General features: G+C 38.7%; 1 protein-coding gene across 1 annotated transcript in view; it reads left to right on the top strand.

Annotated features, from left to right (window-relative positions):
• Positions 1 to 16928, top strand: part of OPN3 (opsin 3) — a 21791-nt gene extending 4863 nt beyond the window's left edge. The window contains exons 2-4 of the mRNA XM_009329149.1: positions 11439 to 11758; positions 12879 to 13130; positions 16665 to 16928. Coding sequence (XP_009327424.1) covers positions 11439 to 11758; positions 12879 to 13130; positions 16665 to 16928 — 836 coding nt within the window. The remainder of the gene's footprint in view (positions 1 to 11438; positions 11759 to 12878; positions 13131 to 16664) is intronic.
• The last annotated feature ends 9790 nt before the right edge of the window (positions 16929 to 26718 follow it).

Raw genomic sequence — 26718 nt, forward strand, 5'->3', positions numbered from 1 at the left:
CCAAGCTGCAAGTAGTAGAGAACTGCGTAATCTCTTTATCCAATGTAGTAATACAACTCATACCTGGGAGGTTTACTGTCTATCACTGAGAGCATAGGTTTTTTGGGTATAATTGCTGGAGAAGACACCTGGCAGCTAAACATACCCAAATGTCTTCGTTAACAGACATGGATACCTTCTTACCTGAAGCAAGAATTTGTTAATTGTGGAATACAGGTTTAGGGCATAATCTTCATGTGCATCTGCTGGCTTTTCACAAACAGACAAACAAGATTTTTTTTTTTTAAATGACACTGACTGTTGCAAAACTTGATGTGCACAAGAGAAGTTTGTATCCTGCCCATCCTCAGGCAGTGGATGTCTGCTTTAATGCCTTCTGTACATGGGATGAGGCCCTGAGGGTTCAGAAGTAAGCTAGTCTGATCATGTGGTACGTACATATGTACCTCTCAAGCATAAATCACTTCACTACAAGTAATGGCAACTAAACCATCTGCCAGTAGTGTTGTTCTAACACTTTCTGATATGTTTAATTGAGCAAGGGAAGAAAGGAGTGGAAAAACTGATTGATAACAGGAATGGTCTTGAGGAAAAGGAACGAAAATCATGTATCTGAGGTAGTCTCTTGACAGAAGATTGCGTAGTAAGAGTGTACTCTGGGGTAGGCTTTATATTATTAAACCTTAACTGTTTGTGATTGAAAGGCTAGCGTTACTAAAGTGTGATTAGAGACCTCTGTCTTTCCTAACTGTAAGCTGTTCTTGTAAAGGTAAAAAAAACCTGCCAGCTTTTAATGTCAAATTAATTGAAAGTATTATGACCCTTCTGGACAAGTCACCACTGGTATACAGCAGCTAGATTTTGATGAGCTACCAAGTAAATGTTGAGATTCGGGTACATACTTCGTTCCAGTAACGTAAACTGGAGGACAGGAAAACTTGCAAGCAGTTTTACAGACTGTACTTTGCTGTGAAAAGCTGTGGAGTGTACAACTGAGTGAGAATCTCTTTGCTGAGAAAGAAAGGGTACAATTCTGAAAGGTTATTTTACTTGCTTTAAGTCAAGCTGATTTCCGCCCCCCACCCACCCCCACCCCGCTCCAATACTGAAGTAAGGATTAATTGCCAGAGACTCTGTCCTGTGGACCTGGCTTCAGTTACAGCCTATTTTTAAACAAAGCAAAAACATTTATTTGTATATAATTGTTAGCTACTTCATCTAAGGCTCTTCTTGACACGCTGGAAGAATGATGCCCTGTGCCACCCTCTTGCATTACCAATGTATGTTATATGCACTGATTTAATCTCACTAAAAGTGTTTTTTATGGTTACTCGGCAGACAGTTTTAGGATCTTGTGTTACAGACAGCTGGAGACTCAATCAGCATGCTTTCAGCTTTAGTGATTTTTTTTTTGAAGTGAATTAATCACTTGCAGGATTGAACATGGAAGAGGTGATTAATTCCGCTGTAGTTTTATAGGAGAGGCGTATATAAAATATACTTGAAGTCTGTTGTGTCTAGGAGAAGTGATTTTCATCTACCTAGATTTGACTGTGGATGCTAAAATTTATTGAAAAATTATAAGTGATACATAGCTGTCACCTAAAAAATATTATAGCACCTAATTGCTGAATTCAAATAGATTAGTTAATATATTAAGTAATACAGAACTATGGACTGCAGTAGCACCTTGTCTTGCCATTGCACAAGAAGTTGCTTCTACTCAATTGCTGCTCTTTAGTTTTTCAAATCTGAAAGAGGTGAGGAGGGATTGCAGAAGAGTGCCTTTCCCCTCTGATTAGGTATGCAAAATAGTAATTCAGCACTTGGATATAGGTCAAGGATTAATTGATATGCAAAATAATATGCCCTTTGACAGAAGTCTTGATCTGTCTCAGAGTTGAATCTCATTTGCTACGTTATGCTGTAGTTGCTCTGTAGAGATGCTCAGTCTTCAGGAATATGTATCTGATACCCCCTCTGTCCAAATTGCAAGCCATGTTTGAGGGGGGGCAGTACGGCAAACAATGCAAGTAAGTTTTATGGAGAGGGCTGAAGCCACTGTGGTTGTTAGAAGTAGTTGAAACTACTGCTTCTGTTCTGAGGGGCACTGTGTTACTTTGTTCTAATTAGGGATTATAAAGTCAGAATATGCACATCGTATAGGACAATACAGTGCAGATGTGGTTTGCACTCTTCTCCCTGATGATTGACACTGCAGCTCGAAGTATTTCATGATGTACCAAGACTAATATGACTTCTGGAAAAACCCAGAGTACAGAAGAAATAGAATATTACATGAGACACAATCAAACCTACACTAAATGCAGTATTTCACTAGGAAAATAAGAGAATTTTTTTTAAAAAAAACAAACAACAAGAAATAGCTTATCATTCCTCTCTGATTCTGAGTGGCTGGCTGCTGGAGAAGAGCTGCAATATAGAATTGCATGCTACTGGCTTAAACAAGAAGACACTTTTGCTACATTTGACCTATGCAGTTTAAATGAGAATGACCCCGTCCATGCTAGGGTAATTGCTGAGATTTAAATCAGAGCTAAAACTAGCACCTGTAGTTCCTAAACACAGAGTGTTTATAATCGGTATGTACAGGTAGGAGTATTCTGAGATTAAAATCTATAGATTAGGCAAGCATTATTTGTAAACACTGAGCAGTCAAGTCTTTCAGAAAGAGTTAGGAAGACTGATTTGCTAGTAGAGTAAACTAACCTTCAGAATGGGGCTTTAGTCTTGAGTCAAAATACATAAATCTCAAGAAGCTTTAAGTGTAACAAAACTTGTTTCAGGTAAAAACTAAAAATTGTTTTGAAATGCATATTTTTGCTAAGAGAGTCAAAGTAATGAATTCCCATATTTGCCTCTCCCTTGCTTAAAGAAAAGTACAGGTTCTCGTTTCAGGGGCTAATATACAAACAATAAGCATAATGGCTTTCTGTAACAGACTTTTTTTTTAATCAGCACATATTTAATCATATTAAAATATGCAGCTCACTCAGAATGAAGTCTAAATAATTTCCAGAAAAGCTGTTTGGGGGGTGTGGAGGAAGTAAAATTCAGTGCTTTCCTCTGTGCTAGGCCGCAAAAACTGAATTGTACATGGAAAATGAATGGAGCCATCCACATGCATAAATCACATATGAGGTAGTTGGAAGCAGTGCAAGAACATGGATGATGCGGATACGTAGTGGGCTAAAAAATGTGAGGTTCTTCTAGGTGAGAACTGCCACCAAAGTGTATGGCATTATGCAAAGCACTGCATTTCTGTGGGGGCAGCACAAGAAGCCTTGCATCTACGTGCTCTTGGTGAATCTCTGCCAAGACTTGGCTTAAATCAAGCAAACCGTTATGTTTTCTGGTTACAATGGACATTATAACCTGCTGTTTACCAGCCAACCAAAAGTGATCCAAAAATTAATGTATTTTAATTGATGGGTGTGGGAGGGAGAAGATGGAGTCCTCTAGCTTAAAATTGTTTGAAAGCAAAGGTTCATGATTGCTTCATAGGGGCTGTAATAGACCAATTTATTGAAAGAACTGGCACCAGAAAGAGGCATGTAGAAGTAGTGACAGAGATACCTCAATCAGCGTATGTATTAATGCTTCAAGTTTCATTATCCTTGGACAAATGGGCTGTATTCTCACTTCTTTAGTGATAGGTGTGACTTGAGATCCTTTGTGGTCATAGACTTGCCTTTCAATTTGATTTCTGAGCACGCAAAGAAGAAAATAAGTAGTTGTACTTGCTACTGCCATGTATTCCCATCCTTTCCCACTAAAATGTGTGATATGAAAAATGTTCATAGGCAGCAGGACTGAAAAAGAAATAGTGAAAATGGAGGAATATAGAGGACAAGCCATGCTTAGGTAGGTGGGGAGATATGACAGGGATGGCTTTGAAAACAAACTTCACAGACTCTCTGAGAAAGTGACAAATGTTCTACTTACGTGAGATTTTGTGTGTGTGTCTACTTTAGGTAACACTGTGTAGGGTTCCTTTCTTTTCCTGCTGTATCAGCTAAAAATTTTGGGAGTCAGCTCCTTCTGCCCCACAAGGGTATGGCACCACGCAGCAAGTGCCAGCTCAGCGCTATGGGGGAATTGTGGCATCAGGCCAGACATGTTACATACCTGAAGGACATTCCATCTGCTTAACACATGAAATACCCAGGACCTAGCATTGCAAAGAGGTGATCCATACTAGTGTCATGTATGAAAGAGAATCTGCAAGGTCTGCTGACTTAGCCAGCATAAAGCTAAATGTCAGATGTATGCAACCATTCATCATGAGATAACATTGAGGACAACACACAACCACCACCTTCCCCCTCCTCCCCTGCCTCAGAGAGCCTCAACCTCACAGGATACGGAGTCTCATAAGTTGCTTAATTTCATAGCATGACACCATCAATACTAGGGATAGTTACCACAGTGTTGCCAGGTACATGCTTACCAGCCTTTGTGCTTTATTTAGCATATGAGTAGTTAAAGAACACTTACACCTGTTCTTTAGTGTTAAAAGTTCTGGGGTTGCTTTGAAGCTTGACATCACAGATAGACTCAATATAGAGAAATCAATGTTAAGAATTAATCCATACTGGAAAAAAAAACAACTGTATTTTGCTGCATGAAATCCATAACAAAAGGTTATGTTTTTCACTCTTGTTAGTAAGTTGTTTTCACTACTTGTCTGTAGTATAGAATTCCAGTTGCTAATACGAATCAAAGCCTTGTTTTTACTTCTGTTTTAACCTGAATTAGCTAACTGAGGTTAGCATCATGAATTTCTTATTTTTTACAGTGGAAACAAACTTTCAAGTTTTGTTGTCATTTTTGATCTGAATATGCAGCTATGACTGGAAGTAGAGAAATTAATACCATACCACTACTGCTCAAATTTGCCTAGAAGTTCAACGAGTACACAAAAGAAGGATATAGCAAGTAGACCATTTTTTTTTCTTCTAACTTAAAAATGAATCTGTCATCCAAACCATATTAAGGTCTTTATAGAAGCTTGCATAGTGTTTGAAAATCACGGTAGCTACAAGTGTATGTTATCCATAATTGTTTTTAAATATAGGTTATGACAAGAAGGCTTAATGACCAGAGGAAAAGCAGAGAATCTTTAATGCCCAGCATAGATATCCCATCAGATCCACCAAATGGACTCTTAACAGGGGTTCTACCAGTTCAGCATCACATTTCAGATGTACGTTTTATCGAGATGAATTTAATAGGTTTATCCGAACCACAAATAACCAGTGCTTTTCATTGCTCTGTACACAATCCTGCATTTAAGCCCCTTAACTGTGATCATCTAAGCATTCCCTCCATCCTTCCTCATATAAGGATTTAGTGTTAATATTGGGCAAAGATACAGAACTGTGAACTGGCCATAAAGAGTGACTTGTTAGGATGCAAGATAAACTTTATGATTAAACAATGTTTTAAAAGAAGAAATCGCTAACAGTGGAAAGATGATTAAAAGATGCTGAAGTGGAGCATAATATAGAAAAGGAAGATCTCTAGAATGAAATAATTCTGAAAGTTTTAGGTTAAAATCCAAAGTGAATAATGGATGAAGTCCTTATGTACGGAGGCTTCATTAATGTTTATAATGAATTTTTCTTGAATGAAGACTTCAGGATTCACTCGTGAACTCTTTGCAGTGAACTGTAATAAACTTCTCTCAGCCTTTTCTATAGTGTCATTGACACTTGCTGGGAAAAATCTGGACAAGAAGCACACTACATCTAATGAAACTATGATGCAAAGCTGAATTTTCATATATTTGTTTCAGGTTTTAACTGTGTATCTGAAACCAGTGTTACACCTCTACTAGTTATCTTGCAGAACAAAACACATCAGTCTAGAGGATTAGCTTTTATAGAAATTATTTTGATATAACTGCTTTGGCTTCAAGGGCAAACTGATAAGCATGTACATTACAAGCTTACTTGCTATTTATTATTGATTCAAAAACTATTTTCTTTCAAAAACTATTTTCTTTAAAGATGGAAAATCTGATTAAAAACTGACTTCTAGACATCTGCAAGTAAGTCTGCTAGGGGCAGGAATTTATTAGAAGCAGGCCCTTTAAAAAATGACCCCTTAAATCCATTTGTGGGTGACTTCAAAATGAATGACTTCTTACTGAACCCTTTGAACTATGCATCTAGATAAGTCTTGTGAAAAGCTCTGCCTTACTTCATGAAAGCTATGACTTTAGATGTAGGTTTAACAATTACTCTGTAGATGCATCTTTAGATGTCTTTTTTTGCTATCTTGTTATTGGCATTAATAGGTTAATAGAGTAGATTTAATAGAATCCTAGATTACCGTGAGGAAAAAAAGTAACTATCTTACACTTCCTTTTGAGATTATTTTAACTCTTTCATTTGTTAATCATAACAAAGAGCTGTAAAGTTCCAGCAGTACTCTTTAGGATGTTGAATATATCACAACTGCTGCTTGAAACCATCCCTTGACATCAGAGCTAATTTCCAACTGAATTAATTTCACCTACCAAAAATGTTTAAGTTCTCCCTTCCCCACTTCTCATTTAATTAGAATTTCCTCATTTGAGAAGAAATTTTCCATCCTTGGGATCAGTGCAGAGGAGGTATAGGTAATTGCCCAAATAAAATATAAGTAACTCATTAAATATTTTTTTATTTTGTCTTTTGTAGAAATTTGGTTGGAACTTGACAGTGCTATTAGCATATGGAAAAAAACCTGCAGATTGTCAAAATGCATGTTGCACACTGATTGTGGCGCATTGAGTTTGAACGGACTTTTTCAAGATTTTTGTACTTTGAGTGTTACTAGTTTGTATCATAAGTGTGGAGGTGGCAGGCATGTTCCCGCTCTCGCTACTTAGAGTTGTAAAAGACCCTTAGGCGTTTTATGGCTTTGGAGCTTAATAATGAAATTTGTTGCCACAAAGTGCACACACAGAATACCTGAAATTCCCAATAGTTGGGAAACTCAAATAACATATAAGGTTTCCAGTCGTTGCTGCAGATCATTCGCAGATATGAAAGTCAGTTCATACTTTAATGGTCTATCCATGAGGCTATTCTAGTTATATGAGCTAATCTGTGCTTCTTCTTTCTCAAAGTTTTTTAGAAGTATCAAATGTGCTTTGATTACATATTGATCCAGAATGGAAAAGATGCATAATGTGGGGAAAATTCATTGTTTTCTGCTCTAGTCTTGCCCTTGCCTGTACTGAAGTCCTATTAAAAAAACAAGGACCCCTCCCTGCCCCCCACTGCAAAACTGGACCTTATGCTCCACTGACTTTTAGTGGAACATAAGCTCCTAAGTCATCATGACAGTTTTGAAGATTCTATTGAGAACTTTTTTTATACTTGAGCTAGGAATAAAATAGTTGAAGCTTTTACAAGCTGGAAAACTGTTGCCAAGAATTAGTCATTTTTTCTATCAAAAGCAATAGCTCCCCAGTTTGTGATGTAACTGAGAGTTGTGCAGCTGCTTGTATTTTGAGGGCTTAAACAACTTGTAGTAGTAACATTTGAAACCTTCAAATCACAAGCTTAACCTTCAAATTACACAGACTTTACACAGTAAAGTCAAAATAAGATTTATCGTGTACAGATTTTTGCAAGCTTTATTTCTTTTTGAAAAAAGGCATCAAATCTTACAGTACATTAATAAAGATATTAATGTCAAGTCATGGAAACAGTTCTAAAAAAGAACTACTAATTCCTATGGAGTAATGAATCTCAACTTAAGTCACGAGAGTTACTCTATAGAATTTGTATATTAAAAAGATGGACAATGAAATTTACAGCTCTAAAAGTTATTTACATGCTATGGGAGTATAGTAGTATTTCATACAGTTTTTTCCATAGTTTTTTTTTTTGTAACATTAAAGGAGGGGAAAGCAAAAAAAGCGTGCAATCTTGGATTCCTGTGAGTTAAATTGCTTCTGAAATGCTGATGACACTACCCAGTGGTTCCTCTGGCTATTTCTGTTCCGCTCAGGAATGTCTGAATGCTGAGAGATGCTGTCTGTAGTTCAGTTCAGCTCATTCAGTAAAAGTAGTTTATTGGTCATCCCTCATCTGAGAGTTAAAAGGTGCTTATCTGTCCATTTAAAAACATGTTTACTTAGACATGATGCACACTTGCCAGGTGGCTTCTACCCGTGGAACACACTGAAATTTTGTTTTCTTATGAATTCCTCTGTCATGTAGTCCACTGTAGAAGTAACAAGAACAACAAAACCCAAATGACTCTTAAACAGCATTATCTGCAGCACCCTCCACGAGAATTAATGTGGGTTTTTTTCCCCTAGTTACGAACTTTGTTTATAATACAACTTGTAAAACTCATCTCCTTAGGGCAGATCTCAGTATTCCTGTTCTTACAGATATTTCTGCATATCACAAATACACAGGTAGCCATGGCTCCACAGCACGAGGGGCTTTTTTGGACAAAATTCCCTACATTTTGTCTTATCCTGCGAGGATATTTTGCATCAAACTTCTATTTTTATGGTTAACTACTTCAACCTCTGCTCTTGTAGCTATGACCTTGTTACAGTAGAGATCCTGCATCAGAGACAAATTTACTGTAACATGCTGTGACCTGAACTTCTTGCCTCATGCCTACATGCTACCAGACACTTCCTGAATACCAACAGAACAGGGATTAGCATTTCAGTACATACTGTCCAACAGGCTAACCAAGCTCCCTTTTATGGTTTGGGTAGAAAACTCAAGCATGCATTGAAAGAGCACTGGTTTCAGATTGAAAGGGGCTTGAGGAAAAACTGTTCAAAGATCTCTGTGTAAGTACAAAGTTTTAGAGATATTGAGCTTCCAATGACTTCCTTGAAAATGTCAAGGACTCAGTAAATTATTGCTTCTGAACGCCTGTACTTTCAACCAAGCATGTGTGCTTTTGATTACTTTGTCATGGCCAGAATTCAGTACTCATGTATAAAAACTGATGGGGAATATTAAGAGTACACAGGGACATTAGTCATTGAATACCATTGTTGGTACCTTATTTATCCACCTGGTTTCCCTGAGCTTCTAGTGGGAGAGAAGGAAGGTGGTAAAGAGCAAGGGGTTAATTTAGGAATTTTGACTCATCCTGAGGAGCTGTTCTTTCTATCCAATGATCACAGGCAAAGCCTCAGTGCACTATGTAAGCAAACTGAGCCTACAGTTGAGTGATGTGAATTTCCTCCGTAAACATGTCTGTGGATGATTTTAATAACCATCAGGTAAAATTTTGTAATTCCTAGTCTTTGGGCACAGAGAAATGGGAAGTGAATTTCTTGCCTTTACCTTGTGTCCAGGAAGTAGACTGCATTTGATTGTATAAAGCATTTACCTGAGCTAGTATAAGTGTAGAATAGTACCTATATAATTCTGTAATTATCTTCTAATTCCTGCTAAGGTCTTGCATAGATCCACATTCTTCAATCTATTTTCAGCACGGTAGGTCCTGAAAAAGGGCATGAAGGACTTCCTATCAACTTCATTTAAAAAAACCCCAACCAAACCTTAAGTGTTCTGGAAACCCTCTGGTCCACATTTGCTAGTCTAATTTCTCTTTCAAGCCATAGAAACAAAATTCCTATAGCAATAACTTATACATGAAGAAAACCCACAAAACTAACTGTGAAAGTAGTCTGCCTTGCCTTCTGCATGTCCAGCAATATCTACTTCTTTGTGATGAAGACTTAAAGATAACACTGGCAAAAAAGGTACATATTAAAAACCAGAAAAGTTCATTTTTTCATTTCAAAGAGAGCCATGACAAGAATGTGTCATGTTTTTGTTTAGAGTGGGAAATACTTCCTGTTAATCAAGAAAGCTTTCTAAACTCATCACCTGTAAAAGGGATCTTCTAATATTTGCAGGATAAAGTAACTTTCTTACAGAGATCTTAAAGTATATCCTTCTGTGAGATACGAGGTTAATAGTATGCTGGTTTTGCTGATGAATGCCTTGAGACAGAGGCTATGTGTTTATCTAGGTTTTGTTATTCTTAGTTGCCTTACTAAAATCCATGTTGCTGGTGATTGAGCGTGCTACTGTTAATTTGTCTTCCTTGAATGCTTATCTTTTTTTTTTTTTAAAGTGAGATCAGATATCTGTGATAACCTTTGAAGGTTTCTGCTGGATATAATGGTTATTCTCTTTTTGGCAGTGAAATCTGCATGTTTAACCTTATCACAGCTGTATAAATGCATGTTATGCCAAATATGAATGTACTTGAAGAAATGAAATGCTGTGTGTATGCATGACAAAATACCTGTGCTGCTTATTAGATAAAGTGTACACAAATTTAGACACAGGTATTTGTATAACCTCACAGAGTGCTGTGAAATACACCCTTTTGTATTGTTTAAGAGGCTGTGTATATGGGCTTGACTGAATTGTAACAGATTTCGGGTGACTGACACATGCATGATGAGCAGATTGGTTCTTAATCATTAAATTTCACAGACCATTGAAACAGAAATCCTTATATTCTAATCAAGACAGAATTGCCTTGACTTCACTAAATTATAAAAGTGTCTTGATAGGGTAATGCTGAGAGCTGAAAATAATCTGTGATTTCTGTCATAACGTGTTAATAAGTGTGTAGTAAGGTTGAGGTGGACAGAAAAGGAAGAGAGTACACAAATAATTGAAATGAAGACTATGATACTTTTATGATAGCAACAAGATAGGAGAGGCCACTCAATATAACCCAGTGTCTTCCAGATGGGACTCCTTCAGCAATGTAACACTTTGCTTTTCTGGTTGTTCTTTGGAATGCAAAGACTTACAGGAAATCTTGAAAGAAGTTGGAGTTCTCCTAGTCATTTTGTTCACATTAAAGGTGCATTTCTGTGCTTTCAGTTGTTGAAGGCTTTCTTTGACTTCAGTCTCAACTCTGAATTCCTAGGTTTCTAACACATTTTGTTATTGCTTATTATATCATTTTTATATAGCAGCTTTTTCTCTTTTTAAAAAACCCCACCCTCCCAAACCAAAAAAGACCCCAAACAACAAAACAACCAAAAAACTCAGAACAACTGCCAACAACAAAACCACCTCTTGTAGCACGATCTCTCTTAATGAAGTAATGTTTAGGGAAAAGTATTAGCTTGGTGTCTCTTTTTTTTCTTGTCCTACTTCTTAGCCATTGTACATCATGGGTCAGATTCCAGCACCTGCTCTGAGTAGTTCTGAAGCTAGTGATACTGTTTGAGTTAATAGTTAGTGAGTAGTGGGGTGTGACCCAAAAAGCTTATTGGTGTTAGATTCATAATATGAGTTAGCTAATTTTGAGTTAACCTGCTAGTAAAGGAAACATTTATCAAGAAGACTTCAGTCCAATTTGCGATGTTTGTGAATGATTTAATTTATTTTCTTTTATTTTTCTTACAGGAATTGTTTCAATTATGACTCTCACTGTTCTTGCCTATGAACGCTACATTCGAGTAGTCCATGCAAAAGTGATTGACTTCTCTTGGTCTTGGCGGGCTATCACATACATCTGGCTTTATTCATTAGCCTGGACTGGAGCACCTCTTTTGGGCTGGAACAGATACACACTGGAAATTCACGGCTTAGGTTGCTCAGTGGACTGGAAGTCGAAAGACCCCAATGATACCTCCTTTGTGCTCCTTTTTTTCCTTAGCTGTCTAGTAGCACCTGTTGGGATCATGGCCTATTGCTATGGCCATATTCTATATGCAGTAAGAATGGTAAGTTGATTCAAATAAAAGACTTACTGTAATATTTTCAGTGAAAACTGCTGACGCTGTATATTAAGCTTGAATCAGAGCCTAAATTTGCACTTTCACTTCCTATTCAAACTTCTGAATGTTTAACATTCATCCGCGTCAGGGACTATTAGAAAGGATGTAAGGTTGGAGGAAAACCAACCTAGAGCTACCACGGTCTATTTGTTTTGTAGTTTTACTGGGAGGCAGGTTAGAGAACTGCTCATACTCACTAATCCACATCAGATCCTCCCTTGAAATGGGGAAAAGAAGACTCTGTTTGCAGTTCTCCTGATTAAGGAGCTCCCTTTCTCCTCTTTGCAACTCTTGAGAAGATAACCCTGTAAAACTCTTCCAAGTGGAGATTAAGCCCTGTTAAACCAGTTTTCCATGTTAAGGCAACCCATCATAATTCAGATCTTCAGTGTCAGAAAGTGTTAATGATTCATATTCTGTGGGTAATTAGCCTGGGCCCATTCAAGTTTGTGGTCAACAGTATTGGCACAGCCGATAACTGTTATGGAGAACACTCATGTACATGTCCCATCTTCTCCTTATTTTATGACTCACTCAGATGACACTGGGAACCTTCTGCCTACTATTCTGCTCTAAATAGAGATTTCATAATTTCAGGATAACAAAGTGGCAGAGCAGTACGGAGAAATCTATTAAAGAAATTTTCTTCTCTCTAAAGATTGCTGATGAGACAAATCTACAGGATTGTCTCACTAGTCAGACAAAGGACCACTAAATGTGAACTGAACTTGCTTATGCCAGTGGATGAGGGCAAGTTGGTTTTCTAAAATACTTATGATAAGCGCATCATGTTTTGTTACATCACTGGATTTGTTGTTTTCCAGTAGATTTGCTATTCTATTTCTCCTCAGATCATATTTTTACATTTAATATAAGCGGTAAAAGTCTAGGAAGCATGATGTAAACTTCCAGAAGAATTATGGTTCACGAGATATGGTGTATAGTGTCTGTGCCTAAAACTAAATTGACGAATTAGTTATTTAGAAATAAACTTACAACTATTCAGTTTCAAGTAAAAATAGAGCTATTTTACTTTACCATTTTATCTCTTTTTTTTTTTCTACAGCTTTGCTGTGTGGAAGACTTCCAGACTGTTCACGTGATCAAACTTCTAAAATACGAAAAGAAGGTTGCTAAAATGTGTTTCTTAATGATCTCCACATTCCTTATTTGTTGGATGCCCTATGCAGTGGTCTCCCTCCTGGTAACATATGGCTATAGCAACCTTGTAACTCCAACAGTAGCTATCATCCCATCTTTCTTTGCCAAGTCAAGCACTGCTTATAATCCAGTCATCTATATCTTCATGAGTAGAAAGGTAGGTACATTAAAGATTTTCTTATTTGAATAATTAGTAGCCTATGCCACAGTTGTAGAGGTTAGATCTGATTTACTTTAATTTGTAAAGCCTAGATTTTTTTTTTTATTTGAACAGCTAGGATAAATGGCAAAGATCTAGTAGAATTGCAATCCCTGGTGGTGCTTAAAGTACTACCCTATCAGAAATTGGATTTTAAATGTCTGAATTCACACATGAGCACTTGTGTGAAAGGGAGGGGAAGGAGTGTCAAAACTTAAGTGTCTATTTCTGACAATTTACCCATGAAATGAATTACAACTGGAAAACCTCATCTAAATCATTCCCTTACCACAACAGAACTCCATCAGACAAAATTCAGAATATCTGGTGTCTGTTTTTTAGGAAGAAAAAACTTGCCTCTAACTTTTCCATTATGTCAACACAAGGATTGAACAACTCAGCATAGTATTTCAAATAAGTATGCTCACAAAAAACCCATGAGTGACAGCCTGTTTAGGATTTTAGACTGGGTTTTGCTAAGCAAATATGTCAGTAAGATGTTTCAATAATGTTAAAATACCAGGGAGTGAAACAATTGACCATACTCCAGTTCTGCTTAAGCCTAGAAAAGTTTTAGGAATGCACATTCTTGATATGTTGCTTTGCAGGAGCTCAACCATGAAAAACAAAGAACATTGCAAGCAAAAGTAGGTATCTATTCAGCTGGCACCTGGAAGAAAAAGTAAACAAAATTTCAAGATGTCTTTTTCTTTTTTAAATCTCAGGTGGCAACAAACATTTGTAATTTGTTATGAATTTAAAAATTTCTAAGTGTACAATACTAAAAAAATCAATTTTAAAGTAGGAAAGTGAAACACTGTATCTTAAAATATTTCCATTAAGTTTTTAAGGGAACATTTTACAAAATTTTGGCATGTTGTCTTGTATCCTTTCAGTCTTGATAAATTGGTGATTTTTGGTGGAAAAATATTACACCAGTAACAATTCTCAGAGCTTAGTTGTATTCAAAGCCGGAATCTCACGTGAATGACAGTGAAATGTTTTTCTGGAGATAAATAATATACTGTTAAGAAGACATACTTATATCTAGGAGGAAAAACAAGTCTCTATTTTTGTCTGCTTTTGTAGTCTTCATTTATGAAAAGTAGACTACTGATTTAATGGTGGTAACTAGCTCATTTTTAGTGCTTTACAGAGCAAAGAGAGAATGGAAGTATTTGGAGTTACCAGTGGCATGTCAAATATGTGGAAACTGGAAAACTAAACATCTTTCTGTAAATCATCAGTACTATGAAGATAACCACTGAATGCAGTTAAGTGGTGTTGGTGAATTTATTTAGACATTAAAATAGCTTCACTATAACCCTGAACGTTAACTGAGAGTGTAACATGCACGTTGTCAACTTCTGAAACCAAGATTGTATAGAGTTAAAGATATCTGGAGTTTAACAGAATCACTTGACAAAGGGTAAAGAAATAAGAATGGCTGCTGGAAGGATTTCCCTGGGTTTTCATTACCTCATTATAGAGACGGAATTTTCTGTGACTTCCTACACTGGTTTGCAGTTGCCAGGCACCAGCCCAGGCCTGCCAGCAGTCTGTAGGGACAAGGCAGTCAAGTTAGTGGGTCCGATCAGCCAGATGGGAGGCCAGGCAAAGGCTGCAGTGCAGCTCAGACCGGGACCGAGGCCAAGGGTGAGCTTAAATGCTGTTGCCGAGTGAAGGCAGGAGGCCCCCAGTGTGGCATCTTGCAGCTCTTCCCCCACAGCTCATTTCACAGCAGGCTGATCTAAGGTTACACAGCTGCACAATATCAGAGCTGGCCTGGGTGTGGGGAGCTAACAACAGTCATGTTCAAAAAGTATTTTTCAACAGTGTGATTTTTTTTTAATACAGTGAGTATATAAAAGTTTATAAATTAAGTAGTTCAACCTGAAAAAAGATTTTGTTGGTTCTGATACCCAGAAGCAAATAAAACTGGTACCAGGCACAATGCCAGTAAAGTCATAGCCAGGGTAAGAACAAATCAGCTGAACACACTTATCGGAGGTGCATTGTGAAGTGCTTCTCACTCACCTTCAATTCCAGATTTAAGACCAAAATGATGATAATTTTGCTCATCTTCTGGGTTATTTTGCCCTCAGAATGAATCCTAAAACCAGTTCTTCTCTATAATATCCTTCCTCTATCTGACCTGTTCTAACATGCTTGTGCCTTCTCACTTCCACGCTACTCAGAGGTACCACATTATCTCTGAAATCTTCAAGACCTCCACATGACCATTCTCTTGTGTTTTTACATAGCACCAGATTACCCTTCTCTATCATCTTGTAACTTTCTAGGTCCCTTCCTAACAGGACCTATTGCCTCCCTTGTGTCAGAGTAGGATTAATTTCCTGTAACAAAACCTTGTTCCAAACTGGCATGTCAGAGAGCTGCTTGTGTGATAGCTGGAAAAGCAAAGTCAGTGACCATGCAGGATAATACAGAATAATCCTGAACACAGCTAAGTGGAAGGCTGTTGAGAAACATGTCCTATTCCCTTTTCAGAGAAAAGGTGGGTTGTTTCCCCCCAGCCGTGTTTGTTGTTGGGGGGGGTTGGGTTTTTTTAAGTCCTCTTCATGTATTCCAGGCATGTCGTGTTATGAGTTATTAAAAGAAGAGGAAGCTGCCCACTTATTTCTTGTAAAACCAGAGAATTTCCCCAAAAGATCATCTCTAAGCTTTAGATGTGGGCAGACATGGAACTACTGAATGAGTGCATCCTTTAACCTCCATACCTGAATGCTATGCTTTGTGAAGGGGAGGCTGTAATTGGAGCATTTAAAACGGTGCCACTACTATAACTGTCATTCTGTATACTGATGTGAGCTTTCACTGAATACCTTGCATTATTTAATCACAAGGTAGAACAGACTTCCTGTATCATAAATGGCTTCTAATTAGCTGTAAGACTTATGTTCCTTCCATATTCAATGGGAACATTTTAGTTCTGTGTTACCAACCGTTGAAATTTTATTTTATCTGTGACATTCAATGCTTTTGTTAACATTCCAGACCCTTGAGTTACTTACAAAGTGATGTTTTCTTCCTTTTATCCCCTTCCTCCCCTTGTTCCTTTCCTCTGCATACTCCTGTGAAGTGTTTCTGCGAATATTCTTCTCCTGCTAGATCAAATGTGTGATTTTTGAATACTCAAAGATGGGAAAATACCTATAGCAGACTTTGGAGCCTAGTCCTCTTGTTCTTTGCAGATTGTTGATTGCTGATCTTGCTGCTGGTAAAATATTAAATGGCATTTCAGTGCCCTCTACTGGCTAGGTGATCCTATTCAGCTCTTTGGCGTAGGGAAAAAAGTGCCCACTAAAAAGCCACCATGTTTGTTATAGCACTGAAACTAACTCGGAACAAGGTGGAGATATGCAGAAATTTATTTTGAGTATATTTACTATACTGCTGTCTTCACTGGATCGTACATGATACTGAATGCTTAGGAAGTTGTAACTTCATTCTGTTTATTCTCTCTTGCAGTTTCGACGATGCCTTTTGCAACTCCTGTGCTTTCGCCTAATGAGATTCCAGAGGACTGTGAAAGAGACACCAGCAACAGGGAATGACAAACCAATGCGACCAATAGTTATGTCTCAGAAAGCAGGGGACAGGCCAAAGAAGAAAGTGACTTTCAGCTCTTCTTCTGTCATTTTTATTATCACCAGTGATGATGCTCAGCAAATAGATGACAACAGTAAACACAATGGGACAAAAGTAAATGTCATCCAAGTAAAGCCACTGTAGGGATGAGCTAAAGAGATGTGAGAATGAGGTGGACTTCAGCCAGTAGACTGCTTAGGTTGGAGACCGGTTTCAGTGGTGGTGTCTGTGGGCTGCCAAAGGAAACCACATTCTTAAGCTGTGAAATACTGAAGGGATTCTGCATCTGAAGCTCTGCAAGCAGTTCAGTTTTGGTCACAGTACTGAAATGTCTGCATCTGTGCCAAAATTGCTGATGGATGTCTTTACTCTGAATTTTCTTAAAGCATATTGTAGGATTGCAATTCAGGAGAACTTGGTCAGGCTGGAGGAATGCGCTGACAGAAATGTTACAAAGTTTGCGCTTGCCCTTGCTGAAGTCCTGCACTTAGGAAGGAAGAACGATGCTGCAGCACAGCAGGCTGGGCCCTGGCTGCTTGGGACGCAGCTCTGCGGAAAGGGATGTGGGGTCCTGTTGGTCAGTGAAGCAGGCATGAGCCTGCAGTGTGCCCTGGCAGCAAGGAAGGACACCAGCATCCCAGGCTGTACCAACAGGGTCGGAGCCAGTAGGCTGAAGCGATTATGCCCTCAACTCGGCCCTCATTAGACCACATCTAGATACTGCATCCAGTTTTGAGACCCCAATACGAGAAAGACATCTGTAAACTGGGGTGAGTTCAGTGGAGTCCCCCAAGATTGTCAGCGGTTGGAGTACTTGGCCTGTGAGGAGAGGCTGGGGAATTGCACTTGACCAGCCTGGAGATGAGACGTCTTTGGGGAACCTAATAGCAGCCTTCCAATAGAGATGGGGAGGTTTTCAAGAAGATGGAGCCAGATTCTTCAGGGTGATGCATAGAGGAAGGGTCAGAGAGAACGAGCATGAACTGAAATGAGACATTTAGATGGGATATAAGGAAAAGCTTTTTTTACTCTGAGGACAGCCAAGCAGTGGAACAGGTCAGACTAGAGACTTCCTGAGGTTCCCACCAGCTTGGGTCATCCTGTGATCCCTGAACTGCTAGCACTCCTAGTGCACAGAGTTACCAGGCAAGAGGGAGGAACGTTTGAAGTTGGCTGCAGTTTAGTTGGTCTGATTTGGCGCTTTGCAGGGCAGGGGGTGGGAGAAGTGATGTTGACAATGACTGGGATTATGGTTAAACCAGAAGCCACCAGAAAGCTGTCCCTGTGTACTCAGCAAGCCGTTCTCTTAGTGCTAGCTGATGCGACTCCTGAGCTACACAGTGAAGAAAATCATGCAAATTAAAGCACCAATGAAAAAAGGTCAGTGAAAAGGAAGAATCGGATTGTTTTTTTGTTACAATGCATGCTTTATGCATCTTTATCTTGCATCTGTTTATTCTGTACATGGACCAGGACTGTCATCCTATATTAATCTTCAACCTGCTCTGGCACTTTGGTCTAACAGTTAGAGAAGAGCAGGTGCAGTGCGAGTAATGGTTCTCCTACTTGGAGCTCAGTAAATGGAACAGATAAATTTTTATTTTGTTCCCCTCACCTTTAAGTGTTGCTGCTACAAATGGTGACAGGATTCTGCCCCAGACACAGCTGCCTGTCAGTATTGGATGCATAAGTTGGAGAACTAATTTGGAATTACAGCAGCTGATTCTCTACCACATTCATTGCACCGGTGTAATTTCTCTACCTCAGTCTGCTAAATGGGCAGTGTAGATCTGCAGTATGCAGCTTTTCCACCTCTGTGAAAGCTGTAAGAAAAGCAATTAAGAAACTATTTGCTTTCTCTGGGGACAAGTCTTCTGAGAGGTATAAAGGGAGCGTGCTGAATAACTTGGCACCAGTAGCCGTTGGTCCTGCAGTCAAGAATAAAACTTAAAAATTAAATAGAAAAAATCAGGGTCTAAACGTAGAAGCTTTCAGCTAGTTCCTGAGAGTAGGGAGTGACCTTAACTGAGAACAAGTGACTGACTGTGCTTGTGCCCGTGCTTTTCAAGAGGAAACTCCTTATGTGTGTACCCCTCTAGAGCTTTAGCACTGGTAATCTGGCTCTGTCATGTTTAAAAGTGCATCTGGAGTCTACTCTGGTTTCTAGATTATATCATATAATCTGAGAGAAAACAGATGATAAATACTTGTCTTTTTCGCTTTCATATTTGTTATTTTTGTTTTGCTATAAATGCATAGATACATTGTCTTACCATGTCAAAGATCTGCCCTTACTAAAGCATGTTCATTGCAATGTCAAGAACTACGTTTTGAGCCAATGATCACTACATCTATGCACATTTATATTTACAAAGGAAGAAAGATGTACATTAGCATTCCATGTAATGATTCCATCCTTCTAACAAAATGTTTGGTACTTTAGTATTTTCTGTATATTGAGCCTTCAATGATTGATTAAATGTACCTTATTTATATCAATGTGTTCTCAGTGAAATATTTTTTCCCCACTGAGAGGGAGATGGTTTGGTATCGTCACTTGTTGGATACAGCTTGAAAGGTATCATTAGGCACTGAAAAACAATAGTACTTCAGGATTCCAGCTGATCTTTTTGTGAAGAGCAAGTATAGGGTCTGTAAAGAAAAACTATCCACTGTTCAGATTTATGAAGGTAAAATTTGAGTAATTAACAGTATAAGATTTTTTAATAATTGATGCACAACATATTTACTACTACAATACATAGAACGCTAACAATTGTGTAACAATATATGAAAACTAAACATTAAAAAACATTTACAATAATATCTTGGCTACTTTTTGTAAATTGGTGGCTTAAAATGATAAATTGTGAACTGTTTGAGGTAACTTGTTCTTATAGCCTGTAAAGCGTCACTAGCTTTGAGTGTGGCCATGTGAAGTTAGCATGCTGCAGTCCTCTTTGCTTATCTTTTAAGCTCAACTATTTTCTGTGGCTAACTGTAGCACTGATGCAAGATTCACACCCAGCTACAGAATGTAAGTATTGTAACAGTCAGTCCTTGAGTATCAGCAGGTTATTTACAGATTTGTTATATTTTTTGAAATTTTAAGTCTGTCTTTGGTCTATTCTGGGGATGTCACAACTGGCTAGTTTATTACAGTGGAGATGCGGAGACTTACGTGGGACCTTTCCCATTACAGGGAATAGAAGATGCTTAGCATTAACATTTGGACCATTAGCTGTTCCTAAAGTAACAGAAATGCAGACTAAGAAAGAGGAAAAGGAGAAGGAGACTGTGAAGGGTAAAAAGGATAAGAAGAAATGAGAAGGGTACATTATTTATGGAGATTTTAAGTAAGTTGGTAAGAACTTTCATGATGCTGTCATGCAAAGGGAAGTGGCAGGTGTGGTGAGTACCATGATAGCCTCAGAGCCAATTCATTTCTCTTAACAATGTTTCATTGATTTCATGCATTACTGGAAAAATACATATGATAAATTATCTAGAATGCCATTTGTAACCTGCAAATGCAGGAGCCTCAGTTAAATTGCCTCCCAGCAGGTGGTGCATCAGGACTCCGTTGGGAGGCATTTCCACATCTCCTGCACACTGTGGAGAGGATCCCCTCTCACCCTGTGTTTTGAGTCAGTCACGAATCCTGAGGCTGTGTCCACCAACCTGCCAGTGCAGGGGCTTCTGCTGCTGCCCTGGATCCCATGGAGGCAAGAAACTGTGGGATGTGTGGTGCAGATCTGCTCCACAGCCTTGTGACCTTCCTCCTCTTTCAGCTCCCAGAAGCTAGATTTATGCTGAATGTATCTGACTTCATGCAGAAGAGTCAGGTCTTATACTACTAAGACATTATCTTTTGTCACAATGATTACATCAGTCAGGAGATCAGTATTCATAAGCATTGTCCTTTGTGCTCCTGTCCTTAGCATAACAGCAGTATCCTGCTGCTGTTTCCTGCTAGAATACTGCAACAGCTAAGTGAAATGGATATTGAAGCACTACATTGTGCTAAACCATCCGGAAAGAACAGCCTTTAAGAATACATTTATCCTTGGCTTATATAAACAACCTTCAGCTCAGGAACAGAATTTGACTGTATAATATTCAGAGGTAAGAATAAGAAAAATCTGATGATGATGGTGGAAGATTTTACAAACTTACGTTTGACCTGCATATAAACACTTCAGTTTGAAAATACCTGTTGTCAGGTATTTCTTTTGTCAGTCCATTTCACCACAGTTAAGGAGCCTTTTTTTTGTGTCTCATAAAGGAAAAGAAGAGGAGGGGGTGAGGCTGGAACAGTCCCAGAGGGTGGGGATGCCTGTTCCTGCTGCTATTAAAGGTTGGCAGTAGGTGCCCCTTTTGAGTTGGACTGGTACTTGCACATGCCCCAGTCTCTCCTTGGGCAGCAGCAGTAGCAGGATGAAAAGCAGGAGGGAGAAGTGCACAGCTGATCTCCCTTTCTTCTGCCACAGGTAAGTGCTGCAGCCTTTTAGTCCCACTTGTCTAACACCCAAGGCCGCTTTGCCTCCTGCTCTGACCTGGCTCTGCATTTCATTTATCCAGCTCAAGCTGAACATCATGAATGCCTTTCTCTCTCTCTCTCCCCTTACCAGATTAGTATCGAAGAATTACTTGTAATGCATTAAAGCTGAAGAGGAAATTAAATTGATTTTCAGTACAAAGTAGAACGCAGGTTATCAGCATCAAACGCTGCCTGGACCTGGCTGTTCTGCCTCTCGTTTCGTTGCATTTTCAACGGCGCTTGCGCTCCCTCTTGTGGCTTGCTCAGCCCAGTGTCTGCTGATAGAAGAATGAGCCTGGCCTCCCAAAAACCTTTTTTCATTACACGTTTCCCCTGCATATGGGAAGATTCACTGTTTCGTGTCTATTATATTTTGTTTATATTGCGTATACTTCTGTCTTTGAAAAATTATGGGAAATAGATATCTGTAAATAATAGGAAATCTGACCTGTCACAGTGATAATTTGAGAAGCTTATGTCTCTGCATGTTCTGGAAAATGCAGCCAGATAGAAGACTGGTTATATAGACTGTGTAGGCATGGTGCTGGAGCAGCATATTAAAGTGCTTCTAAATCCATCTTTTTGCCTTGCTGAAACTTTCTCCAAGTGAAGGTAAAATTCCATCTGTTACTTCTCAAAGCAGCCTGGGGTCTGCTCTGAGGGAGAATAAAGTGTATGCATACCAGCTAGCCATGCTAGTTTTCACCAGTCTATCTTTATAGATAGATGATTGAGACTGAGACCAGGATATAGTGTAGAATTACTAAACCTTACTTAATAGGCTTGCTGCCACCCTCTACTTATATTAACTGAATTTCTGTTATATTAGTGAGCTTCTAGGTGTAGCTAAAATGGCTTTTTGTTTCTATGATGGATGGATCTGAGACCAGAAATGAGAAAATACTCTTCATCTTCATGTATCCCACTGTCTTCACGGTTTATCTAATTGACTTGCATCAATACGCCCCCAATACACTGTGCCTTTCATTTGGTTTGCTCTGCTGGTGTGAGGTGTGTACTGAGTACGTGGGATGGGCCATGGCTGGTGTCTTGAGCAGTGTCTGTGCAAATTCCATCTGCAATTACTTTTTTTTCTAAGGCATGCTGAAGCCTTCAGAAAGAGGCACTTACACAATCAGGCAGTATTTTCTTTCCTTATGCCAAATACACATTTATTTTAGCACCCTTTCAGTAACATGTCTGCCAGTTGGGTCTTAAGGATGCTTGATGGGCTGTTGAACATGAATTCTAATTATCATCCTAGCAGTAAAATACAGAAGAGGATTTTTGTCCACTTCTGAACCCTCTTTCAGCACTGAGCTCAAAAGATCTTTTGGGTAGATAGTGTTAGTACAGCATCTACATACATCACAAAATACCAGTCTACGCCTCCATTTCACATGATGGCTTCTATTAATTAAGACTCACAGCTTTGTAGAGATAGTAGAGATGTAAAATAAGTGTTTTGTTTGAACCCATCAGAAAACAATGAAACTTTACAAATCGCAGAACCATGTATGGTTTTCAGATGCCTGAAAGCTTCTAAATGAGAGCACAGTAGGACAGGAGGGGGGGGGGGGAAACAGGTGTAGGAAGACGTTCTTTTCTTTTCAAAAATACTGGAACAATGCCTGATGCTTCTTCTAGTGTGAGGAGATGATGGTAGCCATATGATTAGTACACACTTAAGATGTTTAAAAGTATAAGTGTCTGGAGATGCTCAGTAAATAAATAGTTCAAGTAACATAGCTATTTATGGCTACGCAAAATAGTCCAACTCATGAATATTAGATGTATTTAAAATTTTAAGTAAAAGCTTAGATATAGCTGTCTCTCTCCTGCCCTGAAGCTTCTTCTATTAAAGTTAATAGCAATTCTCGGGAAACCAGACATGCTATGAAATGTACTGACAGTGGGGAGCATTTGCTTCGATAACTGTATTAAAATAGCTTATTGGTACCTATTGCTGCAATAATGTGTGATAGAATAATAATCATATTTATTTTGAGTTTTCTTTAACTACATCTTATACATCCAGATCAGGGTATTGTTGTAAAAGACACTCAGCTTTTAAAAGAAATTTGGGAGATCATATGCTGCCAATTTCCAAGGTGAAATGAGAAATCACTGATTAGAAATGGACATGTTGCTGCCTGAAGCAGACAGAACATTTCCCAGGAACAGTACGTCCCAAGCCTTACCTTTTGAACATCATCTTCTAATAACTGGTCCTTGAAACATTACAAAGAGGCATATAAATGATCATGTCTTTCTCAGAAAGATAATGAACAACAACAGAAAACATGTCTAAAATGTCAAATATAGGAAAATTTGGTAACTGTGTTGTCTTTTCTTTATCTAGGCATTTATTCTTCTTTAAAATTGAATTTTTAAATTAAGCAAAGCATTACTTTTTCTGAGTGAAGGCCCTTCCATGTTCCTATATGTTCCTATTTTTTTCTGTTTTTCAACCAGTTATAACATTCTTTCATCAAGATTATGTTCTTTTCTAACAGAAAGGCTCAAATGTGTGGTTTCTGGTGAGTAAAGAGGGAAGCACAACATACTTGAGATCTCTACCTTATTGCAAGGAGGTTTGTGAAGATAGCATCAACTTGGCAGTGAGGAAAGGGACTGAACTGATACCTACAGAAATTAAGGGAATGATGTGAAGTGAGACAGCATTGGCATGTACTTTAAATCTAATATATCCATATATTTATTTTGCATATAAGACATGGTTGTATCTGAACATAAGGGATTCATTGGTCCTAAGAATATGTCAACTTTCATTGGAAACAGCTTGAGATGTGTGTCAATTACATAGCAAGACCATTTTTTATCCAAATAAGGTGTCACCCTGCAGAGGGAGCCATTGGGTTATCAAGCCAAACATGATTATTTATTTTTATTGCTGGAGTTCGACTTTTTTTTTGTGTTCTTTGTTTGTTGTGTGGTTGGGTTTTGTGGGTTTTTTTTTTATAGTGAGCTTGCATGAATGCTTACAGATTTAGTTTTCTTCAGGCTTTGCTACATTTTGCAGAAGCTAGTCTCTTAAACTGTTTGTCCTTCCTAGAGGTGACAACTACGTGCTTAGTGCTTTCTCTACAAATGAAAGAAGATAGGAAAAGACATCCATCCTGTTCCAGAGTACCAAGGACAATACTTAATTTGTATAAAATGCAGCAGATCTCACAAGGGTACAAGCTGTCCAAGCATCATATCTGGGTATGGAGTGCTCTGTGCAGATGGGAGCAGCGTTCTGCTGTGACTGAGGAAAGAATTGAGTTACTTCCATGGGAAAGAAGACTTATCACCAGGGACAATCTAATGTAATGTGTACAGAGAAGAGACAGCCTTAACAGAATTTTATTTGTTGCTGTTTCTAGTTTTAATTATACCGTACTCCATCATTGCTAGACTTCCCCGAAACAGGAAAGCTGCTCTCCTGGTTGTTCTTTGCCAGTCTACTGAGGTGACTGTGTCTGGCATTGCCTCAGATGTTGGCAGTAGACACATGCTGAATTGTGATTACGTCAGGCTGATGATCCCTCTTGGGAAGCTAAAGCTGTTCCATTTGTATTATATGCGGACTCAACTGGAAGACATAGACCTATTCGAAAAGATTTTTAATTGCAAATAGAGCTTCGAGATCTTTTATGCTACAGCATCATACTACTTGTAAGTGAACATCCTACCTCTTACTGTCAGATATTCCCTGTTCAGATAAGGTAATTATTTTGCTTTCTTCATAAATGAATGTGCCACCAAATTAGGAACTCCACTCATTTCAGAACAGTACAAGTCTGAAGAACATAAGTCATTTTCACCAAACCACGTCAGTCTGTTTCCTAGTGTTTGTAACACTTTTCCCTTGATTTTGGAGCCATTTAGCATCTATGAGCAAGGATGTATCTGTGCTCTGCAGGACTTCCTGTGTTATGACAGAGGCTCACAGTGCCTTTCTTGGTGTTCCTGTGAGTCCAAGGAGAGCTGCTGCTAGTCACAGGTCCAAATGTTAGTTGCTTTAGTCAGCTGTAAATTTGTGTTGCCTAGAAATAGTTTTCCTATATTTTCTGGCTTATCCTTGTTCTTTCTCAGTCCTCCTAAAGTTGTCTCTATATCCTTTCTGAAATAGCCCTCCTCTGGCTTTTCTACACTCCGGTTTAGATAATATTGCAGTTTTCCCTTCTAAAGGAGAGAAGAGCATGCTTTAATTTTAAAACCTGCTAGTTTTTCCCTAGCAGGTTGTATTTTCAGTCCAAAGTTCTCAAATGTGGGTAAACTTTGGTCAGGTCATAATGAGACTTACGAACTTATAACATCTTTCCCAGTGACGCTTTCCCAAATCTAACTTGCTTAAAATTAAGGACAAGGATTGTTAACATCTTCCCAAGCTGAAGAATATACATCAAAGGTCTGAAAAATATGCTGGTGAGGAGAAAATACCAGTGGGATGGGGAGGCCGGGAAGCAACATCACTGCTGCAAACTCTTCTCCCTATTCCCTTCCCACCTGGTGAAGCACATCCTTCTCCTGCTTCCTCTTCTCCACTGGGTCACTTTCTGTCCCAGTTAAAATTAATAATTCATAAAAGCAGGGTAAACTGTTTTCCCACATCCCTAATGGATTCAATACAGTACATGCTCCTTGGACTGTATTTCAACTTGCTGTGTAAACATGGACATTTTTCACAGCAATTTCACACTGCTGTAAAACTCTATGCTAGTGCTTTAGTTAGGTTTTGGCTTTATTTTTTCCTAGTCCACGTATGTCTTTGTAGCTCAGTCATCTCATTACTACTATAGATGGCCTTGGAAAAGATATGGCCACTCAAGCTAAGTCTCTTGTCTTGGGGGGCTTCCATATGAGTTCATAATGATGCTCCTTTCCACTGCATGTCTGGAAGTCCTGAAAATAACAACAATATTTTTTGACGGATTTGCTAGATAGATAGAAATAGTTTGTTGCACTCCCTCATTTGAGTGATGTTACACTGTTGTTCAGGCAAACCTGTGTGGTACAGACAATCATTTCACTTGATCCGCTGTTGCCCAGGGAGCTGGCAGCAAGAACCTGCAAAGTTCTGGTGACACTTAGTTCCCACCTGAAGACTATTGACCATCTACACAGTATTCTGGTAAAGCAGCAATATTACTAAACAAAAGTATTGGCTCACTTTGTCTCTACAAAAGGGAAGGGACAGGCGAGGAAGGAGAGGAGGTGGGGTGGCTCTGTATGTTAGGGAGTGTTTCGATTGTCTAGAGCTCAACGATTGTGGTGATGATATGGTTGAGTGTTTATGGGTAAGGATGAGTGGGAAGGCCAATGAGGCAGATATCCTGCTGGGAGTCTGTTATAGACCACCCAACCAGGATGAAGGGGTGGATGAAG

The sequence above is a fragment of the Pygoscelis adeliae genome, unplaced genomic scaffold (assembly GCF_000699105.1).
Source record: "Pygoscelis adeliae isolate BGI_AS28 unplaced genomic scaffold, ASM69910v1 Scaffold77, whole genome shotgun sequence".
Taxonomy (NCBI): Eukaryota; Metazoa; Chordata; class Aves; order Sphenisciformes; family Spheniscidae; genus Pygoscelis; species Pygoscelis adeliae.